Source organism: Balearica regulorum, chromosome 2 (assembly GCF_011004875.1).
Source record: "Balearica regulorum gibbericeps isolate bBalReg1 chromosome 2, bBalReg1.pri, whole genome shotgun sequence".
In the NCBI taxonomy this organism is placed as follows: Eukaryota; Metazoa; Chordata; class Aves; order Gruiformes; family Gruidae; genus Balearica; species Balearica regulorum.
Window position 1 is genome coordinate 123,524,163 of NC_046185.1, and position 16,038 is coordinate 123,540,200.

The 16,038-nt window shown below is 44.3% G+C and overlaps 1 protein-coding gene across 3 annotated transcripts in view; it reads right to left on the reverse strand.

Annotated features, from left to right (window-relative positions):
- TGFBR2 (transforming growth factor beta receptor 2) overlaps positions 1-16,038 on the reverse strand; it is a 61,102-nt gene continuing 45,064 nt past the window's right edge. For all 3 annotated transcript variants that reach the window (XM_075745745.1, XM_075745744.1, XM_075745746.1), the window contains 3 exons: positions 13,872-14,013; positions 5,879-6,006; positions 1-2,459 (listed from right to left, as the gene is read on the reverse strand). In XM_075745745.1, coding sequence (XP_075601860.1) covers positions 2,280-2,459; positions 5,879-6,006; positions 13,872-14,013 — 450 coding nt within the window. In that variant the 3' untranslated portion in view covers positions 1-2,279. The remainder of the gene's footprint in view (positions 2,460-5,878; positions 6,007-13,871; positions 14,014-16,038) is intronic.

Here is a 16,038-nt window from a genome sequence, read left to right on the forward strand (position 1 = left end):
TTGAGTCGGTGTTATTTTATTTGCTCCAATAAACATTTGATTTATACAAAAACAAAACAAAACAAACCCAAACAGACCAAAAAAACCCCAAAACTGTTTACAAAGCAAGTTAAGTGCTTGAAACATTTGATATACAAGAGTATATATTGTTCACATTCCTATTTCATACATGATGTACAGGTGAAATATTCCTTAAAAGAATAAAAATTTTCCTTTACATGTAGTAAAAAACACAAAACCCCATAAAAATGTCAGTATTGTCAGGAACTACCAGACGTCATTTCTTGACCTTCGGCGTGGATGGAGGAAGAGAAACGGGCCGCGACATCCCCTCCACCCCGACCCCGGCTCCGGGCAGCCGAGGCGGCGGCAGCGTCGCTAGAGGGCAGCGGGCCCCGCCGCGCCCCCGCCGCCGCTCCGCAGCCCCGCGCCCCTGCCCGCCTTCCCTTTTCTGTTCTTTTTTGTTTGTTTTTACAAAAAACCCTCCCCCTCTCCTCCCATAAAATTTGATACAGTATCCTCTGAATTCCACTGTAGTTGTTGAGGTTTTGCCCTGCTCCGTTTAAATATTTCTGAGTAGTTTGGTTAAAATAAACAACAACAGATACAAAACCATTTCAATTAAAGTATTTGTCATCATAAATCTTAACTCCTATTTGAATAAGCATGACTCCTATTGACTTACACAGCAATGTCTTCTAGAGAAATATCGATGTTTATCTGTCAAAGGTGTTTAATAAGTGACACCAGATACATCAGTACAGGACTGGTTTGTGCTGGCTGAATTTCTCATTTCCAAGGCCTGCCTACATGCCGTGGAGAAGAAAAAAGCGGAAAAAAATCACTTCAAAATTCCTGAAGATAAAATTGTTAGCACTTACTAAACACATTGCTGTCATTTATATAGGCACAATGTGATGGCAACTGTCTTAAACATTTTGGATAACGTAGAGAATGTAAGCAATGTCTGAGGGATCCTCTTGGAATAAATCATCTTCCTTGGGTTTGGGGGTTTTTCAGTTAATTGCTGACTCGCTGAGGGCAGCCCTATATGCAAGCAGGATATGCCGTTAACTTAATGCTATGGAGTTTTCCCTCATCTCCAAGGTCCTTTAGCAAAAATAAAGGCACTGGCCGTTGTCCTTGTTTTTCTCTAGGAAGTGTGGAACAGAGTCAGGCTGCGGTGTGTCAAGCAATTAGACATGCTGGGGAAAAAAATGTTTGCTCTCACAGCAACAAAATCAAGGTAAAAGGAAGGTGGAAAAAAAAAAAAAAGTACTGCCTGCACTCAGAATGCACAGCAAATATAAAACATCTGCTTGGATTATTGCTGGCCCTGTCTTGTTTTGTGTGGTTTGGGGGTGGGGATGGGAGGAGGGGAAAAACGCAACCCGCTGATATTTTGCAACCTGCTTGCGAACAGCGTGAATTCAAAGCAATAAACATATAACATTAATGATCTCTGTATGGAAACGCACGTGTGGGGGGGGGACCAAACCTCCTCACACTCCCGTTCTGGGACGCTATGAGGACACTGGGGTTAAGGTGAGAGGGCAAAGGCATCCCTGAACTTTCCCAAATGTGCTGCAGACAGGAATGCATAGGTAAAACCGTAAAGCCAAATCGGCCTGTCCACTGTGAGACTGCTCCTGCAACTGTGAACTGCAGGGTCACAGCCGGCTGTTCACAGCACATGCTTTGCAAGCCATCTTCTTATTGCATATCATTCCTATCTTTTTGGCAGAGCGCTTAGTGCACAATTGCTGGTGTGGTGCTATGCCAGTCTCCCCAGGCTCCTTCCCTAAGGGGGGGATCTCTAATGCACCGTAATTTCCTGGAAGCACTTTTTTTTTTTTAATAAACTCTTTTTTTCAGAGCATGGCTGGTTTAGAGATATAGATATATATATACATACACACACATTTTTTATATATATATGTATATATATATAAAAATAGCAATTTCATACTTATATACAGGCATTAATAAAGTGCATAATGTTATTGGCTATTTTCAAATCTCATTTCCTGAGGAAGTGCTAACATACATAGCTCCTCCTATGACATGATGCTGGCAGCCAATGCTAGGGTATGACACCTACTCCCTGGCTTTTAATTCCCATGAATACATCTCCCTGTCCAGAGCCAGAGCCTAAAAGGAGTAGTGACAGCCTCAGTCCTCCAGGAAGCAAGTCAAGGCACCGGTCGAGACTTCTTCCTTTGCCAAGGTGAACACGTCTAGGAGTGACTTCCCTCCGTTTCAGAGTTCTAGGGTACGTGCTACTTGGCAGTGGTCACGGAGCCGTCTTCGGGGATCTTCTCCTCTGAACAGCTTCTCCCCGAAAGCTTGTCGTGGTACTTGAGCTCGCTGAAGCGCTCTGCGACGCACTGTGCCGTCAGCCGGGCCTCGGGGTCGTGGTCCCAGCACTCAATAAGAGTTTCACACACCATCTGGATGCCCTGCAGGGAGCACAGAGAGAGCAGCTGTGATGGGGCCAGTCACCACCAAAGCTCGCGTGGGAGAGTGGTTTTGGTGCCCTCCGAAGCTCAGGGCATTTATTCACGTGTGTCCTGGAGGTGCTTTAAAGGCTCTCCTGCTCCTGTCATGGGGGCATGCTTTTTTTTTTTATAAAAAGAAACCCCACTACAATATTTTCAGCACTTTAGTTGGTACTGTCATTTCTGGGCGTATGTTCTGATACTTTATAAGAAGAAAAATGGTGCCTTGGACTAGTGCTATAGAATCAAGTAGGGTATATTTTTAATAAATATGATCAGAATTCTTGGATAAGGTGACTTCCCGCTCAACCCATGACGACTTTGCATGGAATTCTGTCTGGGTTTTTCGAACAAAATTCTGATTGCCAGCAATATCAGGCGCTACATCAGCCCTTCATAAATTCCTTGCAGACTAACTAAATCTATGTGCAAATATGGGCCACAGTCCCACAAACGCTTAAACACATGTCACTCACAGATGTAACTATTTAACCTTCATTTCAATGCTGATGCACATGTTTACAGGAGCAAAAAACAGTTGCAGCTCTGTAATGCATTTTATAAACATGAGGTATTTGCCAGGAAATTGTGTGCTTTGCTTTATGACACTAAAAGCCCATTAAGTAGGATTTATCTTAAACTTCTTATTTAAAAAAATAACATTTCACAACACTGCATTAATTGCATAATTTACCTAATTGGTGATGTTGACTGATGTCAATGTTAATAGCAGAATGTTATTGTCTGTATACAAATAACATTAGTTTTCTGCTGGCATTGAAATTACAAGCAGTAAATTAAATTAAATATTAAACATTAACTTGAAATCAATAGTGCAACAAATCTCATTAAGGGGGGAAAAAATTGTAGTATGTAAATCCATTCCAGAATTTTATCACGATGAATAATGAGTTCATTACAAAAACATGACTGCAGAGGAAGGAAATGAATATGGAAGAGCCATTACAGTAAGAGCAACTTCTATGGAGTTCAAAGCAGATCCTCAGCTGCTGCAAACTGTCACAGCCCCGTGGAAGCCAATGCGTCACTGCATTTTAGATAGCGCAATGTGAAATGCTGAAGGGATTCAGATGAAGGGAATTAAATCCACCTTCATTAAATGTCCTGTGAGTGTGCTATCAGGCATCCATTTCCTGCCTTAGACTCTCAGCTGAACCCTGCTGGAGCCAGCCGTGCCCGTGCCGGTGACACACGGTGACACACAAATGCAGACGTGTGGTTCTCCCAGTCGGTGGGGTGCCCCGTACTGGGGGGACAGACTGAGGTCTGGCTTTTACATAGGGAAGAAATCTCTGAAGTTGAACACAGGACACTTAGGTCCAAATCTGCCGTCATTTTACTCGTTATGTAAACCTAGAGGTGGAAAAATTCAGAGTATCTTACAGCTCCAGTCCAGTACCTCAAGCTGCAGCCCTCCGCACGCTCAGGCTTGCTGCCACGAGAGCAGCCGCGGGCCTGCCCCATGCCTGAGCTCCGCGGGGATCCCGAGCCCAGCGCTTCCCTGCCCCGGCACCCTGGGTGTGCCGGCACACCTACGCTTGCTGCTATGCCTGGCTGCGCATTAAATGAGCTCCCAGACATTTCTCTCCAGGCCATAACCAGTGGTACTGCCTGCTTCTACCGCCACGTAACGCAGTGCCCTGCGGCAGTGCCCACGGGAGCAGCCCTGTCCCGAACGCAGACAAGGCTCTGGGCCAACTAACACTGCCCCTGGCCTGCTTTAAGTGCCGATGACTTCTGCTTTATAGGGGCTTTCATCACCTTCTATTACATGTACATCATCTGACTCTTCCCAAATGCAGAACAGAAATATTTGCTGACGTCTGCGTTCGCATTAGCATAAGCAGTATCTTTCTCTCATATCCAGCAACAGATTGGTACTAAGTTAGGTTTCCTTTTGCTCTTGAGAAAATGGTCATTATCCTTGTTTGCTGACCACAGATCTTCCTGTTGTTCTTCTGTTTTCCTTATCAGTTCTCTACCCTTCTTTAATTTTTTTCACACGTAAGACCATGTCTTTTGAATATCCCGAGACATGTTCTCACATTGTTACTAATTTTAAGCATTTTCTACTATTTAGGTTTTTTTTCTCCCAAATGATCTGGCTCAGGATTCTTTTCTGCTTTGTTAATTGGGCTCTCCTAAAGTACCACATATGTATTACCAGTTTGGACTTCATTTTGGCTTTGTGGAAAACAAACAACTGCAGCCAACTCATGATCCCTTTCACCAGCTCATCCACAATTTTTATACTATTTCTGCAACCAGTTCTTTTCTACAAAGACGAGTATTAGTACAATCTCTCAGCTCAACTTGTCGTTGAGAAGATGATGGCTGTATCTATGGCTCCTAGAAATGTCAAGAGCTTTTTAGTACTAGTGACATCAAATATCCACGTGTCCCACAAAATACAGCTCTCCTCCCCAGTTAAAGCACCCCACCTCAGTAACCCTACTCATCATAGATGACTACACAGGGAGCAAGTCCCTGGGGTCCTGCAAGGAGCCGCACTCTGCCACAGTCATCAGACGGCAGACATGTTGTTCTAAGTTGGAAAGATGATTGATTTCGGCCACTCACTTGGCCTTTCCTAAGTAGGTGTTAGGCTATGATTTTAACATCTCGACTGGAATGAAAAAGGGAGTGTTACATTGCTCCTGGTAGAAATACTAGCTGATCTTGGTTGCTGGGCTTGTTCACGATGCTTTCCTCTTCTCTGTAAAGACCACTCAACATATTTCATTGACAAGTGGAATGACCAAGCCTCACTTCTCCCCTGATACGATTCTTGTTTTATCTCTACTGATAAATCAGGCTGCAACTATTGCCTAGGAAGTGCAACCGTGGTGTCCGTGAATGGGGAAGCTGACAAAGTGCTTCACGACATGCAAGGGAAACGGACTGCTAACGTGCAACCTGAATAAAAACAGACTGGCTTGCTGAAGACTCATTTCCTATTTTCTTAAACCTGTCAACAGCTGGGATACAACTATGACTGCTCTCCATGATAAAGTACTGAGATTTGTTTTCTCTGCTGAAGGGGCCCATGTGTGAAGTTTTTCTCTTTGACCTTTCAGAGCCTGCACACAGTACGCTCTAAAGCCCTAATTATTCTGAGGCTGGCTGGATGATTGTCAGATCTCAGGTTTCCAATTTTTTTGTTTTGATCACTTTTAGATTACACTGGTGGGCAGCAGAAGTCATGGTGGAGAGCACTGTGGTGCCTGAACCACGGCAGCACCGGTGTCACTGTGTGACAGAGCTCTAATCCATGCAAAAGAGACATCCAGACTGTTGAGCTGAGTTAGGGCTCAGGCTTCAGGCAGCAGCTCCCAGCTGCTCACACGTGGTCCTCTTACCTGATGGTTAAGCCAGGAGCTGGGGATCTCGGGTCGCCCTCTGTCTCTTAGGACATTGTCCTTCATGCTTTCCACGCAGGGGTGTTCTCGCACTTTAGAGCCAAACGGGGGCTCGTACTCTTTCACTTCTGCCAAAAGAATAAGCAAACACAAGGGTATTCAGCTGGGCTGTGCTGGTGCCAAGCGTGAAGGGAGCTGGCTATTCTCTGGAGGAGTAAGAGCTACTGATTAGCTGCTCAGTGCCACTGTTCTGCTTGACCAGCTCCAAACAAAGCAAAGCCAGTTGGCATTTTCAAAAATGCTTCAAATGTGTTTCTCCCACACGCCCCCTCCCTCCCCTTTTCTTTCCTAGCCAACTAAACAATTTTCATTTAAACTCTTTAGTACATAATCATATTAGCAACAGTCAGAGCAGCAGAATAACCTATAATGGTTTGTGAGCCTTTCAATCTGTGCTGAGGCAGAACACACAGGAGGTTCAAGGTGAGTTTTCCTCGAGTGAGGCTTGCACGAACTGGTCCCCCTTAGGTCCCCTGGAGTCCACACACACTTACCAGGTGAAATATAAGCTGAAATCTAACTAGGTCATGATAGATGTTGATGTGCCAGATTGCTAGGAGGAAACAGTTGCTTGAAAAGGACAAAGATACACTTAAGAAGCAGTGCTGGAAGCTGCCATGCCGCCCTTGTTTATTACTTAGCTGTGTTCCTTTGCAGAAAGCAGTAATCGGCTCTTATTTTAGGCCTCTTTCCCAAAATGGGTCATTTTTGGCCCATGATGCAGGGGGCACAGCTTCCTGAAGGGGCTGCTGCCGTTCTAGTTTTTGTTTGCATGCTGCATATTTTCTTTGCTTTTCTTTGGAGGGAGTAAGGAAGAGGCAGACATATGGGACCTTTGGAGAAAACTCAAGAAATCTCTGAGAGCGGAAATATTATAGTAGATGCTGACACAGTGTAGAAAATGCTGTGGTTTCTTTGGGAACAGATGGAGACTTTACTCACAGGCCTAATGACTTGCTAGTATTAGATAAAGATTTATGAAGTTGGCCTGTTCTGCTGCCTCTTATTTCTTTCTAGGAATTAATTGAGGGCAAGAAAAACTGAAGTGTAATCTACAAGTCTGAAGAATACATGTGAGCGCCCAAAAGATGTGTGAAGAGGGATGAACAAGACGGGAGACACAGTACTGTTGCGTAATGTTACAACCAAAGTTCAAATGCAGCATCCAGTGCTGCTGACTTCTCTCAAGGGGCATTTTTTGATAAAAAGAAGCTGCAAGAAGGGTGGTAACAATGATTAAGGGCCCAGAAAAAAATGGGAAGAACCTCTAAATCTTGGCTTTGTTTACTTCAGAGAAAAAGGTAAGGGGTCATATGATAAAATACTGAAAATAACTAATGATCAAGGTAAGACAGGTCAGATCCTTCTGTCATGTCTCAGGATAAAAACTAGGTAGAACCAAACATAGCTAAAAGGTGGACTTTTCTCCAAAACCTTAGAGTCAGGCTGTAGATCTCACTTCTGGCTATGAGATGGCTACGAGATGAAGATTTTATTAAGCTACAGAAAAAGAATTTCTAATGCTTAAAAAGAATAGCCAAGTTACGATAACAAACATTTGGGAAGGGATATTAAACCTTGTGCTTCAAATGTTCAGCGTTGCAAGATCCAGCTGCAAACAATGGTGTGTGCAGTGCAGCAGATCACCCCACGGCTGCCTCCTGCAGAGCTGCCCTTCCTTCTCCTGAACCATCTGGTGCTGGCCACTGTCCACACAATGCTCTGGAGAGTGCCTATAGTCATGAAACACAACTCCTATCTTCTCATACGCAACACTTTCTTTAGGAATCAAGGGCCAAACTCCACTTTGGTTTTTTTCCTCTACAAGAAGGCATACCAGTTCCACCCACATTAATCTGAGTCAGAGATTACTCAGCCAAAGTACATTTACAAGACTTTAGCCCTAGAAGTTAATTGGGAAGTTGCCATCTTGCTGTTCAGACCTGGATTACTCTGCAGCGGATGCACAATGATTACAAAGCAGATACCTCTACTTTCAAAGCTAACCAAAATATTAAAGTTTGCTGGGAAAATTTAAATAGCATGACCTAGATGGTCATTTCCTACACCATCTCCATCAGTCATGGTTTGATTGTGGTAGTGGTCGTGGACACCAGCCAAGGCTCTGAGATCTTACTGCAGTATGAGGCATCAGGAGTCCGAATGTCCAACAGAGGGAAACTGGTGCTGTGGTGCTGACCTGTTTCCTCTTGCTGAGCTCAATCCGAAGACCATTCAGGTTCATGAGATGGTTCATGTGGGGGAAGGAAAAGCCTTACCAGGGAATCGATAGGTTTGTAATACGTTTTCCCTGTTTGAGAAATTATTTCTATGCTATGAGCATTCCTCTTTCAAATATAAAGATTGAATAGGTTTTTCAGGTTTGGGGTTTTTTTTTTTGGTTTGGTTTTTTTTTTTTTTTTTTTTTTTTTTATGGTAAAGAGAGAGAAATTGAGGCCAGATGCCATTTCACTGTAACAACTTTATAGTAATACAGTCATGCCTGCCCTCAGTTTGAAAAGCATGCCGCATCTTCTTTCTATTTATTGTCTTGCTTCTCTTTCCCTTAGAAAGAAAAGCCCACTGAATCCTCTTGCAAGTAAATCATCCTTATGCTGTGGAATCTCAGGTGTCAGACACGTTCTGCAGTAATAGCTGGGGTTATTCATGGATCATGTTGACATGCTACAGTAGATGTAACAGATGTCAATTTGAGGTGCGTTAAGATGTTTGTGTCTAGCTGCTTGTGCACGGCTGTATATAGATGCTGAATCTATTTTTCATGCCTTATGTGTTTCTTTTGATTGTTTTTAGACCAGTCAGGCACTAAAAATGACAACTGGCTGAAGTACCATAAATACCTCTGATACCGTGAACTACAGCACCCTTAGCGTTCAGTAATGGCAGAGTTCCTACAACTTTAACCTCCAGCATTTAATCTTTATGGTTGTGAGCTACCTTGCACTAATAATCACCGTACCTCTGGTTTCCTTTGACACTGGCCTGGCCATAACTCTCAGAAAGGCTGGGACTGGATTTTTAGCCCCAAACATAGACATTACTGAAAATCTATTTGTTGTGCCTGATGAATGCTTTGGAAAATTTGGCCGTGGGTTCCTCATGAAAAATACGCCTCACTCATATGATCTTTTTCTATCCTAAGCTCTTTGCAGTAAGATTCTCTTCCTTTGGGTCAGAGCAGCACACCTGCAAACCCTGTCAACACTCCCTCATGCGTCTTACGGATTTCTGTGGGACAACTTTTCATGCTGTAAGATGAAGGCTCATTTGTAGAATCAAAACCGGAGTGAGATGAAAGAAGACCAGCAAAAATCAACTGTGAAGCACAGTCCACAGCAGTAGGCTTGTGTTTAGGAACCTTTAGGCCCTTTTGAAACATCCTTGACTTTAGAGTTTACAAGGGGAGAGCCACAGAAGGGGTAGAGGTACTGTGACAGCTCACACATACCTTCATGTGTGTGCAGATCGTGTCTTTCTTCATGCTAGAGGAATTTGGGTGGTGGATCTACTTAGCTGTTGCACAAAGGGATAATAATGCACAAAGCAGAGGCTCAAAAGCCTTTTCATGGCCAAGTTTAAGGAGCTGTCATGTTCTTACTTCACATTTTGCCTAGTTTTCCCCATTCCACTCCGTCAGAATATAGATGCTAGCTGGGATGGTTGAGGATGCGTTGGGATGGGTGAACTCACTGTGCAGCTTCCTTTGCACAGACATGTTTTAAGTGACTTCACATCTGATGACCACAGACACAGTCACTTTTCCAAAGGTTTGGGAGTGCACGTGCTATCAGTGTATGGCTACAGGCTGCTTAGTCACTATGTGCTGGATCCTGAGGTGGGAAAGTAGAGGAACACAGAGCACATCAGCGCCCAACATGGAGCCTAGTGCAGCAATCTTGTCTACTGCTACCTGGGCTTGTTGAAGGACAGCACTTGTTACCTTAGATGTAGTACTGTGGTGACACTTAGAGACTTTCTAGGACATGAGTTACTGCCATGGGGTGATGCTGCACTGTGTGGATGTACCGGCTCGGGGCTATACGCCACCACAAGCCAGCACAGTGCAGACATGCCCTAATTGGGCTCCGCTCCACAGAAGGAGAGGTTTAAATCAGGCCCTCATTGGCCTCAGGGCCCAATGCGCAGGCACAGCCCCACTGTACAGGCTATCAACGTGCTCCCTGCCGCCAGAAACTGTCACCCCTCCACGTCAATATGACGAAAGCTGAGCATTTCATAAGGTACAGGATGCACAAATGTTTGGTTACCAAACTGTGGCTTTTGGCTGACTCTTTCCAAGTGAGCATAAGATTAATCAGTGATTTTATTCACATTAAACACAGCTCTGGTAAAGCAATGCTGCCATTTCACACAAAGCCCTGCTGCTATACCGAAGCCAGCCACCACTCCAGGCAGTACAATCCTGCACGAGCAACGTCGCCATTTTCTGAGGGGTTTCTCTTCTCCCTCTTCACCAACCCTGTGTGTCCAGAAGTTCCCTTTCCTCTCCTTCTCCCCTGCCACCCCCAACAGTCCCCCACCCGTAGCAACTCTGATACAAACCAGATGGTTTTCTTTTCTTTCTAGGAGGCTGTCAAAGAAATTACACTTGCCTCAGTCGTCAAAGCTGTGTCGCTCTGAAAGCAAGTGGTTGAGATGAAAATTATATTTCTTGCAACGTGCAGCATCTGGTGCACAGCTGTTGCGCTGAATGAAATACCAAGTTAACGGCAGCGTGGAGCAGTTGAAGTTCTCCCCAAAGTAGTATAGCTGAGTTTCTAAATATGCCTCTTAAATTATACTCCGGTGAAAAATCAGTCAAACTCGATCTTTGCCTCTGTCTGCCTTTCCCTCGTGCCCCATTTCTGCTTCTCCATATTTAGCACAACAAAGTAACAATGAACAGCATGGCCCTTCTCGAAAGCCGATCCCCACCTGCTTATTTACTACGGCAGCTTCACAGTATGGATTATGCTGCTGGGTATTTTTGTTTAAACGTCTGCTGACTGAAAAGGCCTGGCATAGCATGGAGACTGTGTTTGACAAAGCTGCTGTAGCGAAAAGACCTGCCTCCATTGCCTCCCACACTCACCGAACACCTGCACACCGACAAATGAATCCTGAGAGCTCCCTTTGTAAAAGAAGTAAGTCACTGTACCTTAATGCGGCTGAATGGCAATTGGCACCACCCCCCCCCCCCCCCCCCCCCATGATTTCCTCCCTAATGCAAGTTGCTAATGCCGCTGCCTCGGCTTAGACTGCCGCTCGTGTCCTCTAAACCGCCACCGGCTTTCTCTAGCGACAGGGAGCTGACACGGCAGCCAAGCCTGCCCCGCAAAGACGGTGCCTATGTCTTTCAGGCTCCTTTGGAAAGGCTGGCTGCAATCAGGTCAGCCTACTCTGGCTTACACATGAGGTCATTTCTCTCAGTGCCTAGCAGTTTAGAAAGGAAAGAGGGGTTTGCGTGAGCAGAGGCAGCTCCTCGGGAAGGCTGCGAGGAGAGAAGGGAGTCTCACGGGTGACAGATGGAGAGAGAAAGCAGAGGGGGAGCTGTAGTCATGAATCACTGTAAGGGTATTTCACCAGCTGGTTGCAAAGATAGCCAGACTGCACGAACCAGGGGAAAATCTAAGAAGGAAATGAGAGAAACTGTGCCATTCTGCTGCAGCTCAGTACCAGTGACAAGTTAAGGGAGCTACATCCCAGGAGTTGTATTTAACTGTTCTGGATGGAGACACTAAGCCCAAGTTCCACCCGCTACAGATCTGCCCAAGTACTCCTGTGCTTTTGCTGGGACTTTAGCCTCTGGAAAGATGACTGAAATAGGGAAACAAAACTCAAGAAATGTGTTTCTGGAGATGAGGATGACCGAGGGATGAAATGAACAGGGAAAATCTCGATGTGGGTGGGGGTTAAGCTCCACCTTGAAAGCAAGGGGGATGCTGGGCCAGAGAAATCTTTCCTTTTCCTGAAATGACTTCAGCTTTTCTTCTCAAGGTTATAGTGGGTCAGTCTCTTCTAGCTAAACATGCTGGTGATTTTCCTTCCTTATGAAACTCCCTTTATATCCTCTTTTAGGCAGTCATCTTCTGAGAACAGCAGCAATAAGGTTTGCTTTTGCCACAATATCCATTTTGCCGTACTCAGCAAATAATGAACAGGAAGGGACTCAGGCATCCGCAAAGATAAAAGACTCCACAGTGAACAGCTCATATTTATATTAATAAGTTGAGTCCCTAAATGCAAGAAACAGAGAGAGCTCAAGAGAGAGGGCAAAGATCCTTTTTCTCAGGTTTTAAATCTCCTCAGCCACATTTACAAAGTGCTAATGAAAGGCTGAGGTTGTGCCAACGCATTTGGAACAGGCATGACCACGACAGTTAAACGTGGATAGGTTCGCCTTGGAATATGCCAGACTGAGGTTCAGTTCCTGAAGCACCAAATGTTTTTTCCCTGAAATGTTTGACTAGGAAATAATTTTTTTTCATGCTTTTATGCTAGCACTAGCTGTTTGCACACATACTCCCTTTGTAGCTTTCCTGGCAGGGTGCAAGCAGGGGCAAATCTGTTGCCCGCAGTCCAGCCCACCCAGCAAGATCAAATGCTGGTCAGACATAGGAGGAGACTGAGGTGGAGGCACAGGGACACGGTGTTGCAGCCACACAGCCACTGTGCAGAGCGGCTTCAGAGACCTCCATGGACGCCCTTGTGGTATCCCACAGATATTAGCAGAGAAACAAAGAGCAGCTATGCACATCTTCTCATGGGACATTGGTTCCCCTCCTGTACACTGTGTTCCCCATACTATAGTGCTCTAGCCTGCAAGATTGTCCTGTCTCTGTGGCAGTCCTTCGATATGCAACCATGCCAAGCCCAATTAAAAGGCAGCCTCTGTGGTTTTGGAAGAAGGCTAACAAATCAAATCATAGTTGTATATCTACTATAACATCCACATTAGTGTTACCTTTTACAGCCCCACTCCTCAGACTGCCTGTGAGAGCCCTGGACTGCACAGCAGTTTTTGTTACAATGAATATTAGACAATACCAGCAGACTGAAGAATTTTATATGTAACTAAGTCTCATTTTAGTCCCTGAAGTAAGGTGAAAATCTTCAAATATGGCAATATGTAATGCAGATATCTCAACAGCAACTTTTCTGATTTCTAGCGCATACCAGTGCCGCACACTGGGAATTCTGGGGGAGCTTTAGGCAAAGCAGAAATGGAGATTTTGTTTCAGTGAGCAAACTCTGAATATGAACAAGCACAGCAGCTCTTCCTGGAGCTGTTCTGATAGTCAGTTCCACTGATTTTTATTTTGTTACTGCATTTCATACAACAAACATCCCTTGATTTCTCATATGGATGATCTCTTGCAACATCACAACAAATGATGAGCAGTGGCTGGGGATTTTGGGAAAGCAGGAAGGTATGATGGCTCTTACTGAAATGATCAATTAGTAAATGTGACACTTAACTGGCTCTCATTAGGCTTCATAATTAAAATTCCATGAAAGTAAATGGGAGGCAGTTATCACTTCTTGGTCCTAATATTTCAAATTCCTATGTTTCCAATCATTTTGGTTGAGGTCAACCAATGAGTCAATCCATGGCTACTCAAGATGTTTTAAGAAAAAACAGACATTAATTATCTTTAAAAGTGGTCTACCTTGCAGCAGATTTATCCTTACACCAATCAAGAACCAATTTTCTCGTGCTCGCAGGTGCTTGCCCTTCAAGCCTGCCCATGCATATGTGCATCCCATACTACCAATGGCCTGTTAATTTACAGCATCCAGGTACACTAGAACAATTGGTGAGAGTTAAAAAGAATCATCCCCTCCCCAGACAACCACAAGAGCATGTCTGTCCAAATACACTTTTAGAGAGAAGAAAACTGATGGCACTTACCTCCAACGCCGTTACAGCGAGATGTCATTTCCCAGAGGACCAAAGCCATGGAGTATACATCTGTTTGTTTAAAGGACTCCACGTTCTCCAGGTTCATCCTGGATTCCAGAACCTCAGGGGCCATGTACCTCGCTGTGCCAACCTACAGGAGAGGAGATCGGGGAGAGCTCAGGAGCTGCAATTGTAATTCATGTTTTGGATTCTGCTGTGATTTAACTTCAGCTTTCACAGAAATGGTGCCATTTGACATGTATCCAAAAATTCAGGCCATACTTGGCACAGGTCATATTTTCTGCTGCCAGGAGAATCTGGCATTGTCCTGACTACCAACTTACTTGCACCTCCCTTGGTAAAGGAAAAACAAAACCAAAACAAAACAAAAAAAGCAGCAGCTCTTTTTTAGTTCTTTAAGCAAATAATTTTGACACTAACGAGCTTTCTCGCTCTTTGGCTGTTCACAGATAAACTCTGCCCTTCGGGCCTGAAGCAATTGCGGCTGACTGAGTGTCTTTCGGATGAGCAAGAAGCACATTGTATTCTTTTGCGCTGCACATTACAGTGTTAGCTGTTTCTTTTCATGGTAGGCTTAAAAGGAAAGTGGTAAATGCAGGCCTGGCAGAAGAAAGCAAATACACAGATACTGAATGCAGAAGCACACATTTGAATTGAAACCAAAAACTGGCCCCTTTGTTTGAAAAGCTGTTCTCATAAACTTTATTCATACTGTGCAATTTTCAGCAATGATTTTAGCAGCTTTGCTGAAATCTAGATTATGACCTTGCATCATAGAAGGCAAAGTTTAAATGTCTGTTTTTATCACAAGGAAGGATTTAAGGAAGAATTTTTGGATCACTCAACAGTTGCTCTCAAATGACAAACTCTTCACAGGGTAGGTATAAAAAATTTATCCCCTTTGAAAAACTGCAAACATAATAAGTCTTCGATCAGGCAAAGACAGTTTCAAATTGGAGACTGGTTAATCACAGAGATGAACAAGCACAAGTGGGTGATGCAGTAGGACCTGTGATTCAAATGAGCTATTTGTAGACTGCACTACAGCAATCACTCCAGAGCCCAGCGGCGAGCAGGGCTGCAAAAGATCATTTCAGTAACTGGGGCTGCAGTTGCAGGCAGCCACATAGTAAATGTACAGTCCCTGAGAGAGCCCTGCGACATCCATTTTACAAGCTTCTGTGAACACGTCTTATCACCCCAGGCTCAGGGCAAATGGGAATATGTTCCACAAGAAGTGCAACGCACCGTAAGAAGACAGCAGGAAAGATCAAGGCCATAGCTTTGTCACAGGACCCTGCAACAGCAGAGAATTTCTGTGTCAAAAATATCCAAACGGTTGTAGGATAAAAGCCTTTATGAACAGAGGACAGAAAAAAACCTGTGTGACCAGTCCCAAAGTTAAATTCCCTATTACGTGGACTCTGTGGTGAATTTAAGGCCGAGCATGTGAGCAACTGAACAGGTACTTGGGACAATCATGTGTCAGCACCACTGAGGTGACCAGCATCTCCCTCCTCTACAGAACACGAACATATGGAAACTCTGCAGCAGAGGCTGTTTCTACACCCCCATCTGTTCCCCAACACACATCTTCTTCCCCAAGCAGATCCCATCCAAAGGTTGAAAAGGGTTACATGTACACTACCGCCCACAGTTCCACACCCCCAAATCCCTGTTGATTTTAACAAGAGTTAATTGTGCCTAAATACAGATTTTTAACGTTGTCACAAAGTGCTGGTCTCGTGTGGCATTTCACAATCTCTTTGCAGCAGTGAAAATTATTCTGCAGCTTTGCTGGACAATGGAGGATCAAACCCTATAACTAAATAGTACAGTTGGAAACGCAAAGAAAACTTAAAATAACAACATCCCCCCCCAAAAAAAAAACCCAAACAAAAAACCCAACTTAAAATTATATCAAATCAATCCCATTGCCATCCTGCTTAGGATTTATCATGTGTTCCACTCTGCTTGTGTCCTTTTATCTGCATTTAGATTCTTAGGTCTTTGGGTCAAAGATACTTTTCCTGTATCTCACAGAAACCTGAGTCCTGAGTCTCAAAGGCATTTTAGGTATCTAAACTCCAGCAATTCAGATTTGGTTGCCCCTCTGGAGTCTGGATATGCTTTCTCTTTGCAAAGACCACTCTGG